At 38.7% G+C, this 21894-nt stretch overlaps 1 protein-coding gene across 2 annotated transcripts in view; it reads right to left on the bottom strand.

Moving 5' to 3' along the window:
• VTI1A (vesicle transport through interaction with t-SNAREs 1A) overlaps positions 1-21894 on the bottom strand; it is a 330836-nt gene that overhangs the window by 2125 nt on the left and 306817 nt on the right. For both annotated transcript variants that reach the window (XM_039546824.1, XM_039546826.1), the window contains exon 8: positions 1-978. This exon is cut by the window's left edge and continues 2125 nt beyond it. In XM_039546824.1, the coding sequence (XP_039402758.1) occupies positions 885-978 (94 nt within the window). In that variant the 3' untranslated portion in view covers positions 1-884. The remainder of the gene's footprint in view (positions 979-21894) is intronic.

The raw sequence follows: 21894 nt of genomic DNA, 5'->3' as shown, positions 1-21894 counted from the left end.
TCATACCCATTCTTAAAATCCTTAATTCTGTTTGCATTTAATGTAATCCTATTGTATTTGTTACTGAAATACTGATCTAGGATCTCTTTGCAGTTGGAAAATAACAGAGAAGTATTTTTACACATCTTTAAAATAGACCGCTGGTTGTTTTTTACCAGACTATATCTTAGCATTGGAATGATGCAAAGCTGATTCAATACTATGTAACATGGTCACTATTAAACGCTGGGCAAGTATTGCACATATCATAGCTGGGACTTGGTGCAAATGGAAATGTTTCTAATAATAAAGAAAGTTTGCGGGCAAAATTGTGCCAAATAAAGTAGCAGTTTCACATCAGGTATTAAACACCCTCTGACATGAGGTGATGTCTTTTTTAAAATTAACTACTTAACATTTATTATGGACACTTATGAACAGGAATGGCTCACATGGGACAGGTTCACTTTCTATATCATTTGGTCTCTGCTTTACTCATATTCTTTGATGTCACAGAAGATCAGATACTGCTAGATATTTATACACCCAACACAACAGAAGAAAAGTGTGGAGACACTTCACCCCTCACCCCCCAACTCTTGTAACTTACAAATGAATAACCCGGTGTGGAATCTGACACACATTAATTCTTCTTAGTTATGTTTTTTATATAAAAACCCATATACGAAGATTCCAAAAACATTCATTTTAAAGGGAAAAAACAAGGAAAAAATGAAATCCACATGCAATCAATAATACAAGATATTTTTACGCTACTTGCACCTGAGTTGAATAGCGGCAAAGACAGGGAGATTCTGTCAGTGCGAGAGAGTGATTCATGTGACCACTTTGTCTTAATTACTCAGAACAAGCAGTTTGTTGCTGTTTAGTGAAGAACCAAGATATCAGTGTCTCTTGACAGAAAAATAAATAGCCATCAGGATGGTGAAGAAGATGATGATTGCCAAGATAACTATCAAAATCCGGTTTTGGATGATCCTGAAAAAAACAGAAAAGAAAAAATACATAAAATGGCAGAATATTTGTAAAACAATAAAAAGGTGGACCTGCCTCAGACATGTTTCTTGGAGATAAAAGATTTGCCCACAACTTCAGCTAAGCACCTATAAAGACTACTGCATATTCCGGACTGCTTTTATTATTCTCTCTCAAGTTCTAATGTTTTGAAGTATTTCCTGATGCAGCTGTTAGAACCAGTTCTTAATCTTAACAAATTAATAATCAGATCACACAGCATGTTACAATTCACTTTTAACTTGTTTAAACAATTAAATAATAAATCGGGATATAATCCAAGCAGGGCAGGGTGGTCTGTAATAAAAAATACTCTGATGACTCTTAAACCAGTATGTAACCTTTGTGATGTTTCTTTCTCTCTCTCTTGTTTCCTGAACAATTTGCTAATTTTCAGGGGATTTTGCCATTAAGGTACAAGATTCCAAGGAAACACATGTCAATGAGGTACTTACTTGTACCAAAATACCAAGGGAAAAGAATAAAAGATAGTTTTGAAGAAAAGGATGATATAAAGAAGCAAGTGTCAAACTGTGAAGCTTATGTTATAAAAGCCTCATCTGTCTCTGTAGCATACATTCACTTACGGTAACAGGCAAATGTTACATTTACCATGTAGTAAAAAGATGGAAATCAGTAATAATAAAAAAGATGCCAAAAGAACAAACATCTAATATCATTCAACCATTTGTTGGGAACAGCCCCTCTTTTAAAAACAGAAATTGCATCACTTCAGATTCTCCTTGAAATTAACTGCTCAATTTTATATATATATATATATATTATATATATATATCAATCACACATACACATACACTCAAATATACATATATTCATATGTAAATTTAACAATGGAGACTATAATTTGGATCCATCTGGCATAAGGCTTGGATTTTAAATATTTCATATCATCGTCTCCCCTTTCCACAGAAGCACAATATTTCCAGAAGCCCTTCATGCAGCAGGAACTTTTGCAAAACATACTTAGATGTAACACATCATCTGAATCGGATATCAATAGCAAAGGGGGGAAAACCCCAACCACCCTATTCATTTTAGTTTCTTTTGCTGAGTCAAAAAAAGAAAACAAGTGTCCAATCAACCAAAGAACAACCATGCACTAAGAAGAGGTTAGTGATATGTTAAACTCAGGCTAGTTCCCAAATTTGAAAGGGGGTGGCGATGCAGTTTGTTAAAGTAAGAGTATTTCATGTACTTGGTAAGAGGAGAGTCCAGAGAGTGGAGGGGAGTTTTCCTTGCTAAATGGTTTTTGTTTGAGCCTGAGTGGATACACATAAAGTAAAGTATAAATATATAAGGATGCAAGTTTAATCAACTTCAGCTCCCTCCTTACTCACCCCCACTTAAAAAAAAAAGAAAAGCAAATGGATGGATGAAAACTGTCACATCAGACAAACACACTCCCCTGTGACACTCTAAAAGGACTAGCTCTCTATCCTCCTGACAGGTTACAAAATGATCACATTTGCTGACACGTCTTCCGCAAAACTGCTTTAGTGCTTGTGTCCACTTTCCTAGCAGGAGATGAATGGCCTGCTTTGTCCTCATTTATCACTTAAAGCTGAACTAAGATCTGTCTCGTTTATTTTTCCCTTCTCACTAGAAAGGCTCAACCACAGCATTAATTCTTTTGCAATGACAGCTAATTCAAACTTAACAGGCAATATTTACTCTGTCAAAGGGATGGTGAGGTGGGGTGTGGGGGCGGGAGGAATTCTCACTCTTAAAAAAAACATGTAACAGTCTAACAAAATAAAGCTAATTAAGGGCTTTTGGTTCTCGCTGGTTTGCAGTTCAATGTAACACCTGAACGTACGGCTTCCCTTTATGGTGGTGTGACATTCTCTCCAACACACCTGATAACAGACGATTTGCCCAAGTGGATGCATAAAAACCAGAATATGTATTTACTCAGTCACCCTCATCAGTCCTGAAAAGAAACTCAGCAAAATTGAAACTCAGCAGTGAAATAGATTAAAAGCATGAAAACTCTTAAAAAATTCCGCCTTAAGTAATATCCAGTACAGCTGGGTTGACAACCATTTTATTTGTGGGATGAGGGCTCCAAGGCATCCATAATGCTAATTTACAAAGGATTAACTGGGGGGTGAAACTTGCTTAATCTAACGCATAGTTAGGCAAATGCATACATAACATACTGAATGCTTAAATCATCTACTCGTATCTGGCCTAGTTAATTGTGTTTCATCATTTCAGGCTGAAAAATTCTAAAATAAAATGATCCTTCCAAAAGTCTTATTTCTAATTCTCCAGCTGCACACCTGATTGCAAGATTACTTAATCTGCACCCGCGTCTCTAAAATCCTCCTCACAAGGACACTGAGCTATACATGCAGCCACCTGTATCTATCTGTTAATTAAAGGTTCAGTTTAAGTGTGAGTCTAGGAAATACATATCAAAGTTCAATTTCTAGGAATCTGAATTAGTCTGCCCAGTGCAGCAAAAGAAAAAAAAAAGTTAAAAGGAACAATTTAATCATAAAATAGGATGGATGTTATCAAAAGACTCCTCCACTGAAGCATTATATAGTTTTACTAGCCAAGTCTACAGTTAAAGAGTAATTTTATATATATATATATTTAATGCTGGGTTCTACTGTTTTACTTTCAAATGCATGAGTAAAATTAAACCAAATGCAGAGTACCAGGAGGACAGGGCTGCAAAGAAAATGGATGAAGAGGTGTTGCAGCAGCAGGACAACACGGCAAAGGGTTTAGAGAACAGGGAACATGCTGAAGTCTGATTCCGGTCACTGTGGTTCAGAGTAAGAACACAACTTCTGGGCGTCAGCACGTTTCAGAGTCAATAGGCAAGGGCAGTCCTTCAGAGTAAAGAAAAAATCAAGTGGAAAGGGGGGGTTGAGTGATACCACGTAGTCATGCCAGCTCACAGTGGTAGAACAATGGTTGGCATTGGCAGGACCCATCTGTAGAGGCGCCTATAGTACTGTCACAGCCAGACACTGCCAGTGGGTATTGCTGTAGGCAACACAGCAAGGAATTTAAAGTGGGGGAGGGAATGATAGTACCATAGGGGGAGAAATGGGGCTCAACATCTGCTGCAAAAAACCAAAAGGCTAATAAGTTAGCATGGCAACATTGATATGCTAACTTTTATCTCTATTACCTTACACGCAACTAAATCTACTGAATGAGGAGCCCAGAGCCTTCTTTGAAAATGCAAAGCATGTTTACAGGGTAAATAATTTAAGAAAGAATATACACTTGAAAGAAGACACCCACTGAAACATCCATGCCTAAAATGCCTGAAGGCAAAAACTTGTGCATTTGCATGCTGCATTTTATTAAGTTAGCGCACTGTAGTTTTAAAAGAATGCATGGCCAAATTAAGAGGAATGTGTGACTGAAACATCAAGGATTCCTCAAGTTTACATTATGAATCACAGTGCTGTTATACTAGATGAATTAACCATTTACTTGATATAGCTCATAGGCTGAATCCATTGCTATAGATCTGCATATTTGAGTGAGTTAAGAGCTAACTTCTGTTGTTTCATAGAATATCAGGGCTGGAAGGAACCTCAGGAGGTCATCTAGTCCAATCCCCAGCTCAAAGCAGGACCAATCCCCTGACAGATTTTTGCCCCTAAATACCTAACTGGCTCCCTCAAGGATTGAACTCACAAACCCTGGCTTTAGCAGGCCAAAGCTCAAACCACTGAGCTATCCTTCCCCCATTCATACTTGAAACTATAAGAACATGTGGTATGTGCAGTGACTCCACTTTTTGTGAAACAAACGTCCCATCAAGTAGAAGCGCAATCGGTTCCTAACATTTGGGTTTGAAATGACAGAGAAATTATCAGCTCCAGTTTAATGGGACAGTAAATTGCTGGGGGCTGTTTACAGGAAGGTAGGAACATCGTGCTGTACAAACCAAGTTAAATATTTACACTTACAGTGCTCCCACTTCTGCCAAATTTCCCACGACTCTGTTTTGAAAGGCCTGACTCTTTCCCTGCGTTTGGTCACAACGCCTAACCTCTGAGCAAAAAGCCTCCTGGAGGCGCCCTTTGGAGCCAATGCCAACTTTGGTCTGTGAGTTGATGAACGACAGTGTCAGCTTTCCATCCTAGAGGTCGAGAGGATCACCTCTGAGATGCACCCAATATCCGCTGGTCTGGCGAACAAGCCCTACCATCCATTTCCAAACACTGCCGCCTTCTGCACATCAGTACAACATGCTCCCGCCACAACACAGATTGTATTGCTGTATACATTTTTAAAAAAATTCTCTCCTCTATATAGCTACACAAACACACACACAATAGCTCTAACTCTGTTTGTGACATGTTTAGATCCGCTCTGTATAAACACGAAGCAGCTCCAGCATAAGCTATTGCAAACCTTGCATTAAGGATGCCGACTGTGTTTAAACCTTTTTATAAAACGGGATTCATTAGTAGGGGAGTGCACGACATCTATATGGGTTCAGCCTGATGTCTTGCACATGCCTTAGTGCCTGATTGACCAGCATTGAATAATGATGCCTTGCCACTAAGCACTGACTGTACAATAACAATTGTCATGAAAATTAGCAATCATGGGTAACGGATTACAAAATATGGAACACAAACGAGTGAGTGCAGACTCTGGGTACATAAAGAATTGTGTGTGCCTAACCTGAAATAATGAAGACTACAAAACAAACACCACAAAAAAGTTCCAGCAGAAGCTCATCTCTGACACTGCTACAAGTAAAAAAAATATATAAACAGCTTTGGGGATCAGCTAGCACACATTCATTACAACAGAGGGCTGTACCTTGAACAAAAATCTTGAAAAACAGTATCCTCAAGAACAAACTCAGGGCATATAATTATGGGCCACTATCTCAGAGCATTTCATGATAATTCATGCATTTAAGATTTTACTGGTCATGCCTTCTATATGTTTTTTGGATAGAAGGATCCCCCTTCATATATTGGAACACATTTTATATGGCTTCGTTGCCATTACGTTTTTGGGTACCTAATCATAGGTGACTCAGAGCTATGCTTCCTGCATGCAAACATTTGGGCAGGCAAATCAGACACTAAGACTTTAAGTACACAATATTCATGTGCACATCAGAGGTTCTGAGTATTCAAAAACTGTAGGCATGTCCAAATGGGAAAGTGATACCAGTGTTTGCTAAAGTGGGAATTTAATCTGGTAGAGTAATATGGGTATAAACCCCTGTGTAGATACTTTTATTCTGGCATGAGTACATTTTTCAATTCAGATTGTATCCCCTGGGAAAGGGTTTAAACTAAACTGAAAAAAGCCACTCTTATGCCAAAATAAGAGTGCCCACACAGAGGATTATACGGTATCAGTGCAACCTGGTAAAATATTCCCCTGTAGACAGGGCTTTAGATGCCTAATACTAAGTGGCTAAATTAAGACTTTGAATAATCCTGTTCTTCAGGAAAGGTCATTTTTCCCAGCTTTAAAATAAAGGATGGTCCTTTTAAACCAAAGCAACTCTTAAAAGAACGGACAGAGGCAAACTAAGTTGCAGAGTCCTGTGCAGAATGACTACAGCTGGCTGACATTTTTTGACTGTAGAAATTTTTAATTTAGAAAATTTGAAATTAGAAAAAATAAATAGAAAAAAACAACAACATTTGCATGCAGTTTTCCTCCATTTTATCAGCCAATGATAGAGCTGGTCAAAATGTTTAATCTTTCAAAAAAATTGAATTTTGAAATTTCAAATATTTGAAAAATTAGGATGGGGAAAATGAATTTTTTTGGACATTCCCCCCCTCCCCCATACAGAAACAAATGTGAGTTTTTAATGTTCCAGAAACAAGAAGAATTGTTTACTTCAATTACATTTGAATGTTCATAGTAATTTTAAGTATTTTAACTAGATCTCTTATCATTGCTGAAAATTGAATTTGAAATCTAAAGCTAAATAATGAACAGCAGTTTATTTTGAGGAAAGCCCAGACGACTTGTCTAAAATATTATGACACTAGTCACAATATCACCCTATTAACACATCAGTATTAGCTGAATTACCACCTGGAGCCTGAACAGAAGAATAATTTAAATGATAATAGACATAGTTTTAAGGTATGGATCAAGCAATGGCAACTCTCATAGGGCTAGATTCTCCCTCGTCTACATCAAAGGGCCAAAAAGACAAAGTCAGCTTAGGGGAGATTTTGTAGTGGTGTAAAGTGGCTCTAATCTTCTGTAGACCAGGAAGACTGCAGAAAATGGATGACACTGGTCAGCAAGTGGCCTTAATTTGCCATCTCAATGCAATGGGTCCCATCCACACAATTCCATATGGAGCTTCTGATCAGAATTAAAGCTGCTCCCCCTTTGGGGGAGGGAATGGATAGTGAAAACCCCCGTCATTTTTCTTGGGTGAATCCTTCCTGAAGCCCGTGGGGCCTGGTTGGCTCAGGGAAGTGTGCTTTTCACCCCTCCATGCCAGCTTCTGCAAATCTGGCCACAGAAATTGAAAATTAAAACAATCCTATCTGAAGTCCAATCTGGAACAAATATTTAAAAGAAAATGAAAACACATATTAAACATTTTAAAAAGTGTTGATATTTTATTTATTTGATAGCCCAAATAGCTGACCACTTAGCTTACCAATACATACATTGAGATTTAATTATAAATGTTAACTGAACTCTAACAATGGCAGGATTTTATTATTATTTGTTGACTGCTGGGATAGTGCCTGGAGCAGCATATACATATCTATGTTCCAAGGACCTTACAATGTAATTCAGACATGGACAATCACAGGTAACATGCCAGGAAGAAAGACATTGGGAGTGACTTGAAGAAAGGGCAGTTGCTTGATACATGAGTTAGAGCACATGGAGTGGCATCAATGAAGATATAAAGGCCAAAGTGCCAGATACAAAGACCTGAAGAAATGCTCCATGTAGCCTAAAAGCCTGCCTCTTTCACCAAAAGAAGTTGGTCCAATAAAAGATATTACTTCACCCACCTTGTCTCTCAGATATGAAGGAAGCAGTTAGGACAGCCCTAGTTTTCCTGTTAGTGAAGAAAATTTCATTTATGCATCTGTTTTTGAAAACAGGCAAATCCAGTTGAAGGAGTCAGAATAGAGAATACTCTTCCTCTGTTCAACACATACCAAATGGACTGAGACAGTACATGCTTCTTTGCACTATTCCACCAACGTGCTTCACCCCTATTGTTTCCATGTCCATTCACTCCATGCTGAGATCATTAACAAAATAGCATATTTCTGTCAACAGGATGGTGGTGGCAATGGCGGTTTCTGGGCTGGGGTAATCTGGAACTGAAGTGAGATGGACTCATTTCACACAGACCATACAGTCCTCAGAAGGGAACAACTTGTCTTCTGGCCACTGCTAGGGAAGCCGCTATGAAACATGGCAACCTGATGGTGAAGTGATCAGCATCCCATTAATCTCTCGAGCCACTTTCTTCTCCCTAGCCCCCAGTTTAGGTCATCTTTATCACCTTTCACAGATTAAAAATTCAGAACACAAAACTACCATCAACAAAGACATGTTAAATCCAAGGAAACTGTCTTTGAACAATTCCAGGCCATGATGCAAATGAAATCAAATTAACTCAAATGAAAGAGCCCCCCCCCCCCTCGTACTGCACAACCACAATGCATTAAGGTCACGCCATAAGAACTAATGCAAGAGAATTTGGGGGAGACGTGACTCTGAAAAAGTTCTCTCAGAAAGATGGGTTTTGAGTAGCTGACTGTAAGGCCATGCTATTCAAAATGTTGAGTGCACCCTTCCATTTAAAAGTATATATCCTCTAGTCTCACATTTTCTTTCTCATAAGCCAGTATGGCAAAGTGCCAACAAGAGCATGTCAAAAGTGTGCCTGCAAGCTACACTACCATGGTTCTTAGATGATATCTTGATAGGAACCTTAGAAATAGCTCTAATATGGATGGATGGATATCTTAGCCTTTAGCATTTTCTAGACCAGTGGTTCTCAAACTAGGGCCATTGCTTGTTCAGGGAAAGCCCCTGGCGGGCAAGGCCAGTTTGTTTACCTGCCGTGTCCGCAGATTCCGCCGATTGCGGCTCCCACTGGCTGCAGTTCGCCGTTCCAGGCAAATGGGGGCTGCAGGAAGCAGCGTGGGCCGAGGGATGTGCTGGCCACCCTTCCTGCAGCCCCCATTGACCTGGAGCGGCGAACCGCAGCCAGTGGGAGCCACGATTGGCCGAACCTGAAGACGCGGCAGGTAAACAAACCAGCCTGGCTGGCCAGGGACTTTCCCTGAACAACTGGCGGCCCTAGTTTGAGAACCACTGTTCTAGACTGCTGGGTATATATAATCGTGGTTTCCAAACAGTTAATGAACAAAAACACATACAGCTAAAGCAATTGTTACTCTAGCAGGAGCTTGTTTGCAGCTAAAAAACCTGACAAGAACATATATGATTGTGTACTGGTTATTGTTATAAGTGTGGTTTCATTTACAGTCCATGCATATTCAAGAAAATAAAAATGCATTTGTTTTAAAAAAGAGAAAACTTGTACTATACGAGCGTCGAGAACCATTAAGATTATTCTAGAAATATATATTAAGTGGAAGAAAGAAAATATGTAATATCCTTTGACTTGATTCAATTTTAATCTATAGCTTTTAGATGTGATTAAATTGGAGATTGGGCATTACTTGGTTTATAGTATTTCCCCCTTTTCACACTACATTTGACTGGGTGTCTTTTCGTATGGGAAGTTGACTACAATTGTCTTAATAATGTTGACCTCTTTTGTAAAAACCTGAAGGCATCTCAGCAATTGTTCCTGAAAATGTGCTATCCAAAAATGTTACCACTTCATGGCACTTCTTGAATGATAGAAAAGCATATATTCATTTTTTCCCCAAATGCTTTAAAAGCAAAGAAAACAATCATGGCTAAGGCCATTTGTGAGATGGCATTAAAAGAGCCTACTCTGAGACAGATAAAAATAATGAGAATCTTTCTGTCAGGAAGGATTTAGAAAATATCACTAGCATTATTAAAATTTAATTTTTTTTACTGTGCTTTTTGGTTTCCCCTTTTCCAGTGATAATGAGCAGGACTGCGCACCTCCACATTGCTAGGACTTGTTTTGTGCAATAAATTCAGCCTTCCAGTCTGAAGACATTTCAGACAACAATTCTGACTGCTATAGGCTTATTTTTCAACCTGTGCTGTGCTTTGAGTCTCCCTATAAAAAACAGTTCATAAGCTAATTTTCCACAAGGCCAGTGGAACAAATAAAAATCAATTTTTGCTCAACTGGTTCAGAGAAATCCTGGGAATAGCTAAGACAGAACAGTGAAAAATAAAAAGGATCGATGTATTCACAAATGGTTTACCTGATAGAGAACTATCAAATTAGTTGACAGGAGATACTCACCACTATTAGAGTGTTTTCATTTCAGCACGTTACAGCATTTCTATTAGGGGAGTAGAAAAGCCTCTACTTGTTATGATCTCAGACACCTCAGTTTAATAACCATACCAGGTGCCCATACACTTCATGAAACCACAGCAGATGAAGTCAAAGTTCAAGAGCACCTGCAGATCTTGCAACCAGAGGGACCCTAAACAGAAACTGGGCTTTTCCATAGTTTTCATGATCTTGTGGAGGGTGTGAAGGTTCCTTTTTCAGTGTTCACAGGGAGGCATTTATGACCTCAGGCCAACCCTGCCTAAAGGTATTTGGTCCATCAGGAAAGGAATAAAATGCAGAACTCTGTCCAGACTTCCTTCCCCATTAAAAAAACATGTTCAGGGTCACACTGAAGACTAATCAGTTGAGTGCCTTTCAGAGAGTAAAATACACACATTTCCGAAGTTAGAGCAACCCATTCCTGAAACTTCAAAACTTTCAGAATCTCAAGTGCAACTCAAAAAGCAGATTTAGGTGCGTGGTCCAGACCATTTTACAATCTCTTCAACTAATTATACAAGTGTTTTGGAAACTGGGTGGGTAAGTAAACAGATTGGGATTGGTTTGTTGCTCATGCCTGCTGGACTGCAGCCTGAAGGACAGAATTTGCTTGTGAGTACAAAATAATCATCCCTGCTGCAGATAAAAAACAAATTTGAAATGTAAATAATTTAAACATTATGGAAGCTATTTTTTAAGTAGTTGAAATCTCAGTTCTAATATCTGCCATTTTATTCACTCAATTTTTATGAGTTTGGCATTAAAATGTAAGTCATTTTAACAGAAAAAAATAAAGGATTAAGTATGTCACACTGAAGTCAAGATGTCTATTACCGATTTAAAATGATCATACACCATGGAGACATCATTTCTAGGGTCAAACAAAACACCACTCAGTGGAAGGACAGCACAAAGTATATAATATTAATCAGATGAGAGGTACATGGAGCTGAACTGTTACACTGTCAATAAGCAGCATCAATAAGGACTGTGTATAGAGAAATAAATAGAGTGTACATATTCTCTATTCAAAATGTAACACCTTAAGGAAGGAAACTGACAAAGAATCTACCAGACCAGTGTTCTAGGAGATGCTAACCCCCATTCTTCACCACACACACACATATTTTGTCTCTGAATCTCTCATATGGATGATAATTTGCTTATGATATCTGCCTGATTTAGAGCTAATCTTCTGTAAATTAACTCCTAATGCTGTCTGAAATAATCCTCTTAATGTGGGGCTGTCTTTAGTACTTTATATCAAATACCATGAAGTATATAAGCATATAGGCACGTAGCATTTGTAGTACTGTTGGCTGCTATTGAATAGCTATGGTATGCGGCTCTACTCTGCCTTGCAGACATGGGTCTGTGTGAGCGTGGTGTGGAACTGTGCTGCTCCAGGAGCACAACAGGCAGTGTTACCACTGCCCAATCCATTCAAAGGGGGCAGACTACTTTACCTGCACTGGCGGTAGGAGAGATCTTGGCCCCACCCCCCTGTGGTGTATTGCCACCTATTGTTCACATGAAAAGAGCAGCCCTTGTGTTCCAAGCCTCACGCCCCCATAAATACATGGTAATGAGTAAGCAGAAACGATCTATAGTTTTGAGACAACAGAATGACAAGATCTGTGTTTAGCAGCACTAATTATTAGTTGGGAGCATAATCTGATAACTGTTTTGAAAAGACAGGGATGGATAATTTTGTTTCTTCAGACAGCCAAAGTACTTTTTTTAAGGGTTTTACTTCACCATCAGCCAACTTAATATTACTGTCAATGGGCTAACGTTGTATTAAAAATAGGGCTGTCGATTAATTGCAGTTAACTCACAAGATTAACTCAAAAAAATTAACCGCACTGTTAATAGAATACCAACTGAATACCACAATAGAATACCAATTGAAATGTATTAAACATTTTTGGATGTTTTTCTACATTTTCAAATATATTGATTTCTATTACAACACAGAATACAAACTGTACAGTGCTCACTTTATATTATTTTTATTACAAATATTTGCACTGTAAAAATGATAAAAGAAATAGTATATTTCAATTCACCTCATACAAGTGCTGTAGTGAAATCTCTTTATCCTGAAAGAGTAACTTACAAATGTAGATTTTTTTTGTTACATAACTGCACTCAAAAACAAAACTAAGTAAAATTTGAGAGCCTATAGGTCCACTCAGTCCTACTTCTTGTTCAGCCAATCGGTAAGACAAACAAGTTTGTTTACATTTATAGGAGATACTGCTCCCTGCTTCTTATTTACAACGTAACTTGAAAGTGAGAATAGATGTTCACACGCACTTTTGTAGCCAGTGATGCAAGGTATTTATGTGCTAAATATGCAAAACATTCGTATGTCCCTTCATGCTTTGGCCACCATTCCAGAGGACATGCTTCCATGCTGATGATGTTCATTAAAAAAAATAATTCGTTAATTAAATTTGTGACTGAACTCCTTGGGGAAGAATTGTATGTCTCTTGTTCTGTTTTACCCACATTCTCCCCTATATTTCATGTTATAGCAGTCTCAGATGATGACCCAGCATGTTCAATTAAAGAACACTTTCACTGCAGATTTGACAAAATGCAAAGAAGGTACCAATGTGAGATTTCTAAAAATAGCTACAGCACTCGATCCAAGGTTTAAGCATCTGAAGTACCATTCAGAATCTGAGAGAGACGAGATCTGGAGCATGCTTTCAGAAATCTTAAAAGATCAATACTCCAGTGCGGAAACTACACAACAACCACGAAAAAAGAAAATCAACCTTCTTCTGGTGGCATCTGACTCAGATGATGAAAATGAACATGTGTCGGTCTGCTCTGCTTTGGATTTTTATCGAACAGAACCCATAATCAGCATTGATGCATGCAGGGCCAGCTCCAAGTTTTTTGCCGCCCCAAGCAAAAATTTTTTCCCGTGCTCCTCCCGGCCCCGCCTCAACTCTGCCCCTTCCCCGCCCCATTCCAAACCCTTCCCCAAATCCCCGGCCCCCGGGCGCACCGCATTTCCCCTCCTTGCCTGGGAGGGAGGGGGAGAAGTGGAGCGGCGGCACTCGGGGGAGGAGGCGGAGATGAGCTGGGGGGGAGCGGTTCCTCTGCCCCCTCCAGGGTTACTTCCTGTGGCCCTCCCCATGCCCCCCACCTCCGCAGCTCACCTCCGCTTCGCCTGCTCCCCTGAGCATGCTGCTGCTGCTCCGCTTCTCCCCACTCCCTCCCAGGCTTGCCGCAAAACAGCTGATTCGCGTGGCAAGCCTGGGAGGGAGGGGGGAGAAGCGGAGTGGTGGTGCGCTCAGGGGGAGCAGGCGGCAGTGGAGCAGAGGTGAGCTGGGGTGGGAGCGGTTCCTCTGTCCCTCCCCTCCGGGGTTACTTCCTGCGGCCGTCCCCACGCTCCCCACCGACGCAGCTCACCTCCGCTCAGGGTCAGCTCCCGGCTTTTTGCATCACAAGAAAAAAAAAAAAAAAAAAAAGGACTCGGAATGCCGCCGCTTGGAAAGTGCCACCCCAAGCACATGCTTGGAGCGCTGGTGCCTAGAGTCGGCCCTGCTTGCATGTCCTCTGGAATGGTGGTTGAAGCATGAAAGGACATATGAATCTTTACAGCATCTGGCACATAAATATCTTGCAATGTCGGCTACAACAGTGCCATGTGAACACGTTTTCACTTTGAGGTGACATTGTAGACAAGAAACAGACAGCATTACCTCCTGCAAATTGTAACCAAACTTGTTTGTCTGAGCAATTGGCTGAACAAGAAGTAGGACAGAATGGACTTATAGGCTCTAAAGTTTTACATTAGTTTTGTTTTTGAATGCAGTTTTTTTTGTACATAATGCTACATTTGTAAGTTCAACTTTTATGATAAAGAAATTGCACCACAGTACTTGTATTAGGTGAATTGAAAAAATACTATTTTGTTTTTTACAGTGCAAATATTTTAAATAAAAAATAAATATAAAGACAGCACTGTACACTTTGTATTCTGTGTTATAAATGAAATCAGTATATTTGAAAAAGTAGAAAACATCCAAAAATATTTAAATGGCATTCTATTATTGTTTCACAGTGCAATTAACTGCTATTAAATTTTTTAATCGTGCGATTAATCGCTTGATAGCCCTAATTAAAAATATTTTTTTCCACTGAATACACTGAAATATTTTTCTCCCACAACATTAATTTAATGACACAGTCCAAAACCCTAATTGATATTGGTGAGCAATGAAATTCCAGTATATTCTTTCCCCTATTTTTCAAACATAAATGGCATGCACAAGCTTTAGTGAATGGGCCCCTTTATGTTTTAACAGGCAGTTTATTGGCCCAGACTCCAATGTATAACAAGCACAATTGCAAAAGCAAGAGATTTTTAATTGAAAGAGTCACGTATTTTTACTAAGAAAATTACTCAACTAACAAGTAATGGTCAGATAAAGGATTTAAAAAACATTTTTCTATGGGGAATGTTGTATTATAATATATTAAATTATATTCTTGCCATAGTAAACATTTATAGAGAGCTATTCAATGAAAAAAAAAAGTCATATTGTTTAATACTACTTCATTTGAGTTTACTCTTCTTTACTGCAGAACAGATAAAGCACAGTGATCAGTGAGTTGTATGTGTCCAACAGCCCCGCAAGAGCCTTGTGGAAATGTATAAAACAAGCAGCGATACAGTCCTTTGCCAAACACTGTCATAAATTTTTTATTTGGCAGCTAACATTCTCACTACTTTTCTTGGCAGCAATTGGGACCTTTAGCAAGAAAGGTGCAGGAGAAAAATACCTTGTTTAGAGATGTTTTCAACACTTTCTGGGATTTTTCAGAACTTCTGCCTGCAGCACATTTTTACAACCACAGTCTCCAATCACCTGATGAGTAGCTGGTGGTTTTTAACTTTTTTTTTAATTTTATTTTTTTAAATATAGACAGCTTACTACCCCCTCTGGCCTTCAGCCTAGAATGTAGGCTTTTTTTTTTATTTTGGTATGTGCTCCAGAGATACAAGTGGTTGCTCCTCTCTGTCTAGACAAAAAGCTGAAAATAATATCAGAATGTACCTTTCATTGCTCCTGATACTATCTGTATCTTATTCCCAGATGACAGAGATAAATGAAAGGCAAACATGTGCTGATTACTTTTGCATTTTTCTTCAGAGATCTCTACAAAAAAACTGGTCACAGGTGCAGCTACCTAGGTCAGTCAGAGGACTGACTGATAAACAGCATCGTGAAATAGATTTCTGCACCCAGGCCCACTCCTCAGCTGATTGTTTAAAAAAAAAAATCCACTAAACTTGACATCTGATACCCAGTCTTTTGCAATGCTGGTAAATCAGTTATTGTGCTTGTGCAGGTACAGCTGCTGGCTTTCTTGGACATACAGCGCTGCGTGCTGGGTTATGAAGGAGAGAATTAAACACTAAATCGTCAACAGTCACTTAATTTAAAAAGTATCAGAGGGGTAGCTGTGTTAGTCTGGATCTGTAAAAGCAACAAAGAATCCTGTGGCACCTTATAGACTAACAGACGTTCTGCAGCATGAGCTTTCGTGGGTGAATACCCACTTGCATCTGAAGAAGTGGGTATTCACCCACGAAAGCTCATGCTGCAGAACGTCTGTTAGTCTATAAGGTGCCACAGGATTCTTTGTTGCTTAATTTAAAAAGATCACTTGTAGTGATATTATATTTTATGTATTACTTCTATGCTGAAAACAATGAAAGAGGTACCCATTTCAAATTCCAGTGACTGCCTGATGTACCCACCTAGCAATGATGAATATATTTTGGCTCTAGTTTAATGACATATGATATCACAGTCTGTCCTAAGCAGGTGTAAAGAAACAAATGGGCATTTTTTTTAAAAGTCAGGAACCATTCAATCTCTGTAGGCTTTTCTCTGATATCACAATGTATGGAATCAGAGTTCTCTTTAAACAATAGTTGCTTATTAAAGAACACAGCTACAACTACAGACACAAAAGAAATAGATTTCCACACAGTTTAAGTTCCAGTTTTGTCTCCCTTGTTTACCAGGGGCTTCTTCCTCTCTGGAATTATATATAGCATACAGAGACATCTAGTGGTTGAATAAAATATCGCAAATAAACATAATTAAATCTAATGCAACTCCATTGAAGTACATTAAGTTATGCCAAGGTTGAAATGGGCCAATTTTGTCTCTGTCTCTCACTTCACACAAACATGTCACTTTTTGGTGCAAGAGTCTTCTGCTGTACAGCTTCTGCCTTTTGGAAAAGCCTTCCAGTACCTTACCACTTCCTTGACTCTTTTCAAATCACACTTTAACAACATCTTTTCTCCCTTTTAGTTTCTCTCTCTTCGCTATTATTTTATTTCACTTAATAAATAATAAATAATACTACCTAGCTCTTATATAGCACTTTTCATCAGTAGATCTAAATGCAGAGTTTAATTGCAAAACTTTGTTTTAGAGCCAGTTTCTGTGAAAGCTGTCATACACAACAAAAACCATGGACGGTGACAGAGAAATGTAACTTTATGAAAAATAATACTCCAAGAGAAAAAAAAAGCATGTATACCAATGAGAAAAAATTTAAATAGGTCATGGAGGCTGAGGGTTTGATCCAGAGGCCACTGAAGTCAATGGGCTTTGGATCAGGTCCCATCTCTCTTAAAGAATATAACCACACAAAGTCTCACATTATGTTTTAAATCTATTTTATGGGCCTGATTCTGCTCAATGTTACACCCTTGTAAATCAACAGTAACTCAGTGGAGTCACACCACCTTAAGACTGAGTCAGGCTCTACACCTCAAGGGCAGAACTTGTGCCAGGGATGTGAAACAGATGTTGCTTTCCTCATTTATTTGTTTAGTAAACTTCAGGTCAATAGAACTTTCAGAGGGCAGGTCGGTGTAACACTTCTGGATCTTCCTTTTGAGAGAGAGAGAGAGAGAGAGAGTGTATATGCATAGTGTTTGAATTAAAACTGGGAAACAATCTCTTATTTTTTTTAATCTTTACTTGAGCTATGCACAATTCCCTTGGGGCAAAGAGCAAGCTAGCTATTTGTGGATGGGAAAAAGGGCTTTTGTGAGCTGCAAAACTGCACCACTGAAAACAAAAACATTTTATACTATTTTAAGAGAAAACATGGGTAAATATTTCAGTTTTTGCATGTTGCCTCATTAACGAATTTAGCAGGAAAACATTACACTTTATAATTAACTTCCCTCAGTTTACTGCTGCCCAGAAGTTTGTCAATACTCTCTGGGACAAGTAAAATCAAGAAATAGTGAAGGCAATTTCCAACAGCTTGCTCAAGCAAATCTATCACTCACTTCAGAACACTGAAATTTGAGACACCATACCAAATAAGCAGCTTTTTCCCCCTGAAGAGTAGAAACTGGGTGTAGCTAACCTAGTGCATAATAGGTTTATTCTCATTCACAAAACAGGAATTACTTTATGGCCCCAAAGTAAAACTAGTATAAGAAATATGCTGGCAGATTTGCTGCAGATGTGTGCTGTGACACGTATGCAGAGAATCTGTTATTAATCCCATGCAAACTTTTTAATATTATACAGTGTAATGCAGGAAACCATTAAGCTGAAGGTTCTGAATTATTAAAAACTAAAACAAAAAAGGATCTGAAGATTGAGATGGTCAAGCTTATTTTCAAACTGTATCAGTTTAATTCACTGATTCTAGGGTATCCCCATCCCCTACTGCTTACATTTATTTTAATGACTATTGTGTGTTTCTTTTTGTGTATGTATTCAACCTCTTTTATTGTAACACATGACAGTTCATAGCGAAAGTGCAGCTTTTCAACTCTCTCATTTACCGGACTGTGGCAGGAATGTTCTTGCTAGGGGGTTTGTTTGGGAGCGCTCTGGATACGTGTAGAACAGGAAACAGTCTGTCTCAAATTCTGGAAAACCTTTCACCTGAATCTTTCAAAGCTTGTGTCAGAACATAACTAGAACTTATGTATCTGCACAAGGGTTACGATTACTATGGGCAATTATATCATGGAAATTCAGGACCCTGACAAAGTAATCAATCAAATTATTTTTCAAATTTCAATTCACCCCTAAAATTTTTCTTACTTCCAAAACCAGATGGCTATTATATTACCAAAGCTGTTGAAAGGGTGTAACACTAACCATGAAGCCAAAGGCCACTAAAACTATGCAATGCATAAATTTTTATTGTTTGCTCAGTACTGAAATCTCATTAGGGCTCATAACTCTTCTGCACACTGCGAACATTTGCATCTGCTGATCATGAGAACTTAGATGGAATGTATACCTTTAGCTAACTTACTTGTTATGTTTTTAGATGAGAATGTGTGTCGCTTTTTTAAAGCCCTTACACAGCTGTGATTTAAATGTTCACTTTTAAAATAAAATATATTAAAACTTTCATTTAAAATATCTCAAGGTTGTTTTATTGCTGGCAACATCCATGATCGTCATGTACAAAAGCTTCATCTGACTGAGTATTCAGAATAATCATTGTTTGAAAACTGTGCCCCATAGAGCATTTCCCTTCATTTATCCTTTCTGCTTTATGCGGTCACATTTTAATTAGATTAGAATTTGTCCTCCAATTAGCTTTCATTAAACTCTATAGATTACAGCAAAAATCTCCACTGAGTTATGCTTGAAAATTCTGCCTAAAGTTTGAAATAAAATAACTGTGCAAATGAAGTGATTATGAAGATTATTACTATGCAAAAAAACATCAGTCGTTTCCTGGTTTACTTATAAATTTAACTCTGTAATTTATTTTGTCGTCTTCAATACCTCTGCATTCTCCAGAGTAGTAATCATAATAATACCTTACAGTTATAGAATTCCTTTAATTCCCAAGTATCCTTAGGGGCCTGATTCTGCAATCCTGTCACTGAAACTGCTCAAGTGAATGCTACTTAGTGCAAGTAAGGGATGTGAATTAGACTCCAACTACAAGCCAAATTATGACACTGGATACCCACATAGATTTACCATTGATTGCTATTGAGTCATAGTCAAAGCAGAGTAGAACCTTATAAATGTACACATGGAATTGCTTCATCCACTCTGGGATACGATGCAGCAGCTGTTGAATAGTGCACGGCAATACCATGTTCTCTTTAGGACAGGGTGTGAAAACAGATACTGTCTCCAACTGAAATTGCAGGGAAAACTGAAAATGTAATTACCCAAACTGGAAAGGGCCCAGTAGGACATTGGGCCTAATAACATCACTGTAATGTTAGTTACATCTTCAAATGAGAAATTGCCAAGTGCAGTTGCCCTTATGTTGAAACTTTGCTGATGCCTAGCGTACAAGCAAATTTACTACATGCTGAATGCAACAAAACCATTACAGATTGTAGGTCCGATCCTCCAGACTCAGGAGCATGGATGGATCCTTATTCCTGAATGGAGTCCCACTTGGGCACACGAGACTCAGCGCTGGACTAACACTAAACAGAAACTGATTTGTTTGCAGGAACAGCCTCTAAATTCTCCTCCAGTAACAAAGATAAGCACCCATGAAAGAGAGGAATATCTTTAATGAGATATAATTTGCTCATGATTTTTATATGCACATATACACACACGCATGTGTGCACACACAAACAACATGCAGCCAGCATCTGAAAGCTAAAAATAGACACACTTGGGTTAAAAAACAGGAACTTGGCTTAACTCCATCAACATACTTTAGATAGGAGGCACACAGTGGAAAACAAATATTTTGCTAAAAAATAAATGCCGTTTGTCTGTATGACAAAGCAGAAACACAGGAGCAATAATTATTAGAATATTAATAAAAATGAATTAGACTAACAATAATAATGCTACACAATTTTCATCTTCAAAGTACTGTTAAATACACATTAGTTAATTAATAGAACAAACATTAACTGATTCATCTTCATATCACTGAGGTGAGTAGTAGTATCCCCATTTTACAGAAAGCAAACTGGAAGATTAAGAGATTAAGGGCAAGTCTACACTACAGCAGGGATTGACACCTGAGACTGATCCACCGGTGGTTGATTTAGTGGGTCTAGTAAAGACCCATCAAATCGATGGCAGATCGCTCTCCAGTCAATCCCTGTACTCTACCCCCCGATCAGAAGAGTAAGGTAAGTCGACAGGAGATTTTCTCCCATCGACCCCCTGTGGTGCAGACCCCGTGGTAACTTGACCTAAGGTACATCGACTCCAGCTCTTTCCCGTCAGCTTAGAGAGCCTTCATTAAAGGGCTACAATGGCACATCTTAAGGGCATGTCTACACTTAAAATACTGCACGGATGCAGCATTTTAAGTGCAGCTGTGCCCTTAGGGCACGTCTACACTATGAGAAAAGACCTGCAAAAGGGCAGCGGCTGGCCCAAGTCAGCTGACTTGGGTTTGCAGACTTGGGATGCAGGGCTATAAAACTGCAGGATAGAGCTTCGAGTTCAGGTTGTAGCCTAGGCTCTGAGACCCCGCAAGGGCAGAGGGTCTCTGAGCCTGAGCTCAAGCCTGAGTCCGAATGTCTACGTTGCTATTTTTAGCACTGCAGCCCGAGCCAGCTGTCCTTGGGCTCTGAGACGCAGTGCCATGAGTTTTTTCTTTTATCCCAGAGCAGATGTACCCTTAGGAACCAAAGGCTCATAGGACCTATACTCTTAGTTAACTAAGCCACTTTTGAAAGTGGGCCATGGGCTCCAAAATCACTTAAACACTTAACTTTTTTTTTTTTGCCCAGCGTAACGAAAAAAATGCACAAATCCCAAAGTTAAGCACAAGAACCTGGGAATGTACCTTTGTCACAGTGAGCTGCAGCCATTGTATGAGGATGGCTAAAGCGCTGGCATTTCAAGCTGACTATGGCCATGAAAAACTTTAGGCGTTGAGAAATTCTATATATAACTTTATATCCTTGCAAAATACAACCTACATACTTGGAAAAGAATTATAAATTAATCCTTGTTATTTTAAGGCTGCTTTTTTATTTAGCACCAACCATAAAGAGCATTTTTAATAAAGAAATAACCTCAGGTTACTTTTTATTGGAGTGTGATTTATAAAGCTTTAGAAAGATATCTATTCTGGAAGTATAGCATGCCCAGTGCTATTTTTGCAATGGAAATGGAAACGCAAACTGGAAATGGAGTCATTCATTCACACTTACAGGATTACATCTCGCTGACAGGCATGCAAACTTGGAAAGGTGCTACACAGTTGCTCTTAAAATATTATACTATATATTTTTTTGTTTTAGCTTCAATTAAACAAATGTTAAAGAAGGATCAGAACTTCATTAGGGCTAAGAGTTCATTGTTTGCAACAGATCATCTCTGAAAATTGTAAAGGATGGAAAAATCAATGCACTTTTAATA

The sequence above is a fragment of the Mauremys reevesii genome, linkage group 7 (assembly GCF_016161935.1).
Source record: "Mauremys reevesii isolate NIE-2019 linkage group 7, ASM1616193v1, whole genome shotgun sequence".
Taxonomy (NCBI): domain Eukaryota; kingdom Metazoa; phylum Chordata; order Testudines; family Geoemydidae; genus Mauremys; species Mauremys reevesii.
This window is presented reverse-complemented; position numbering and strand designations above follow the sequence as displayed.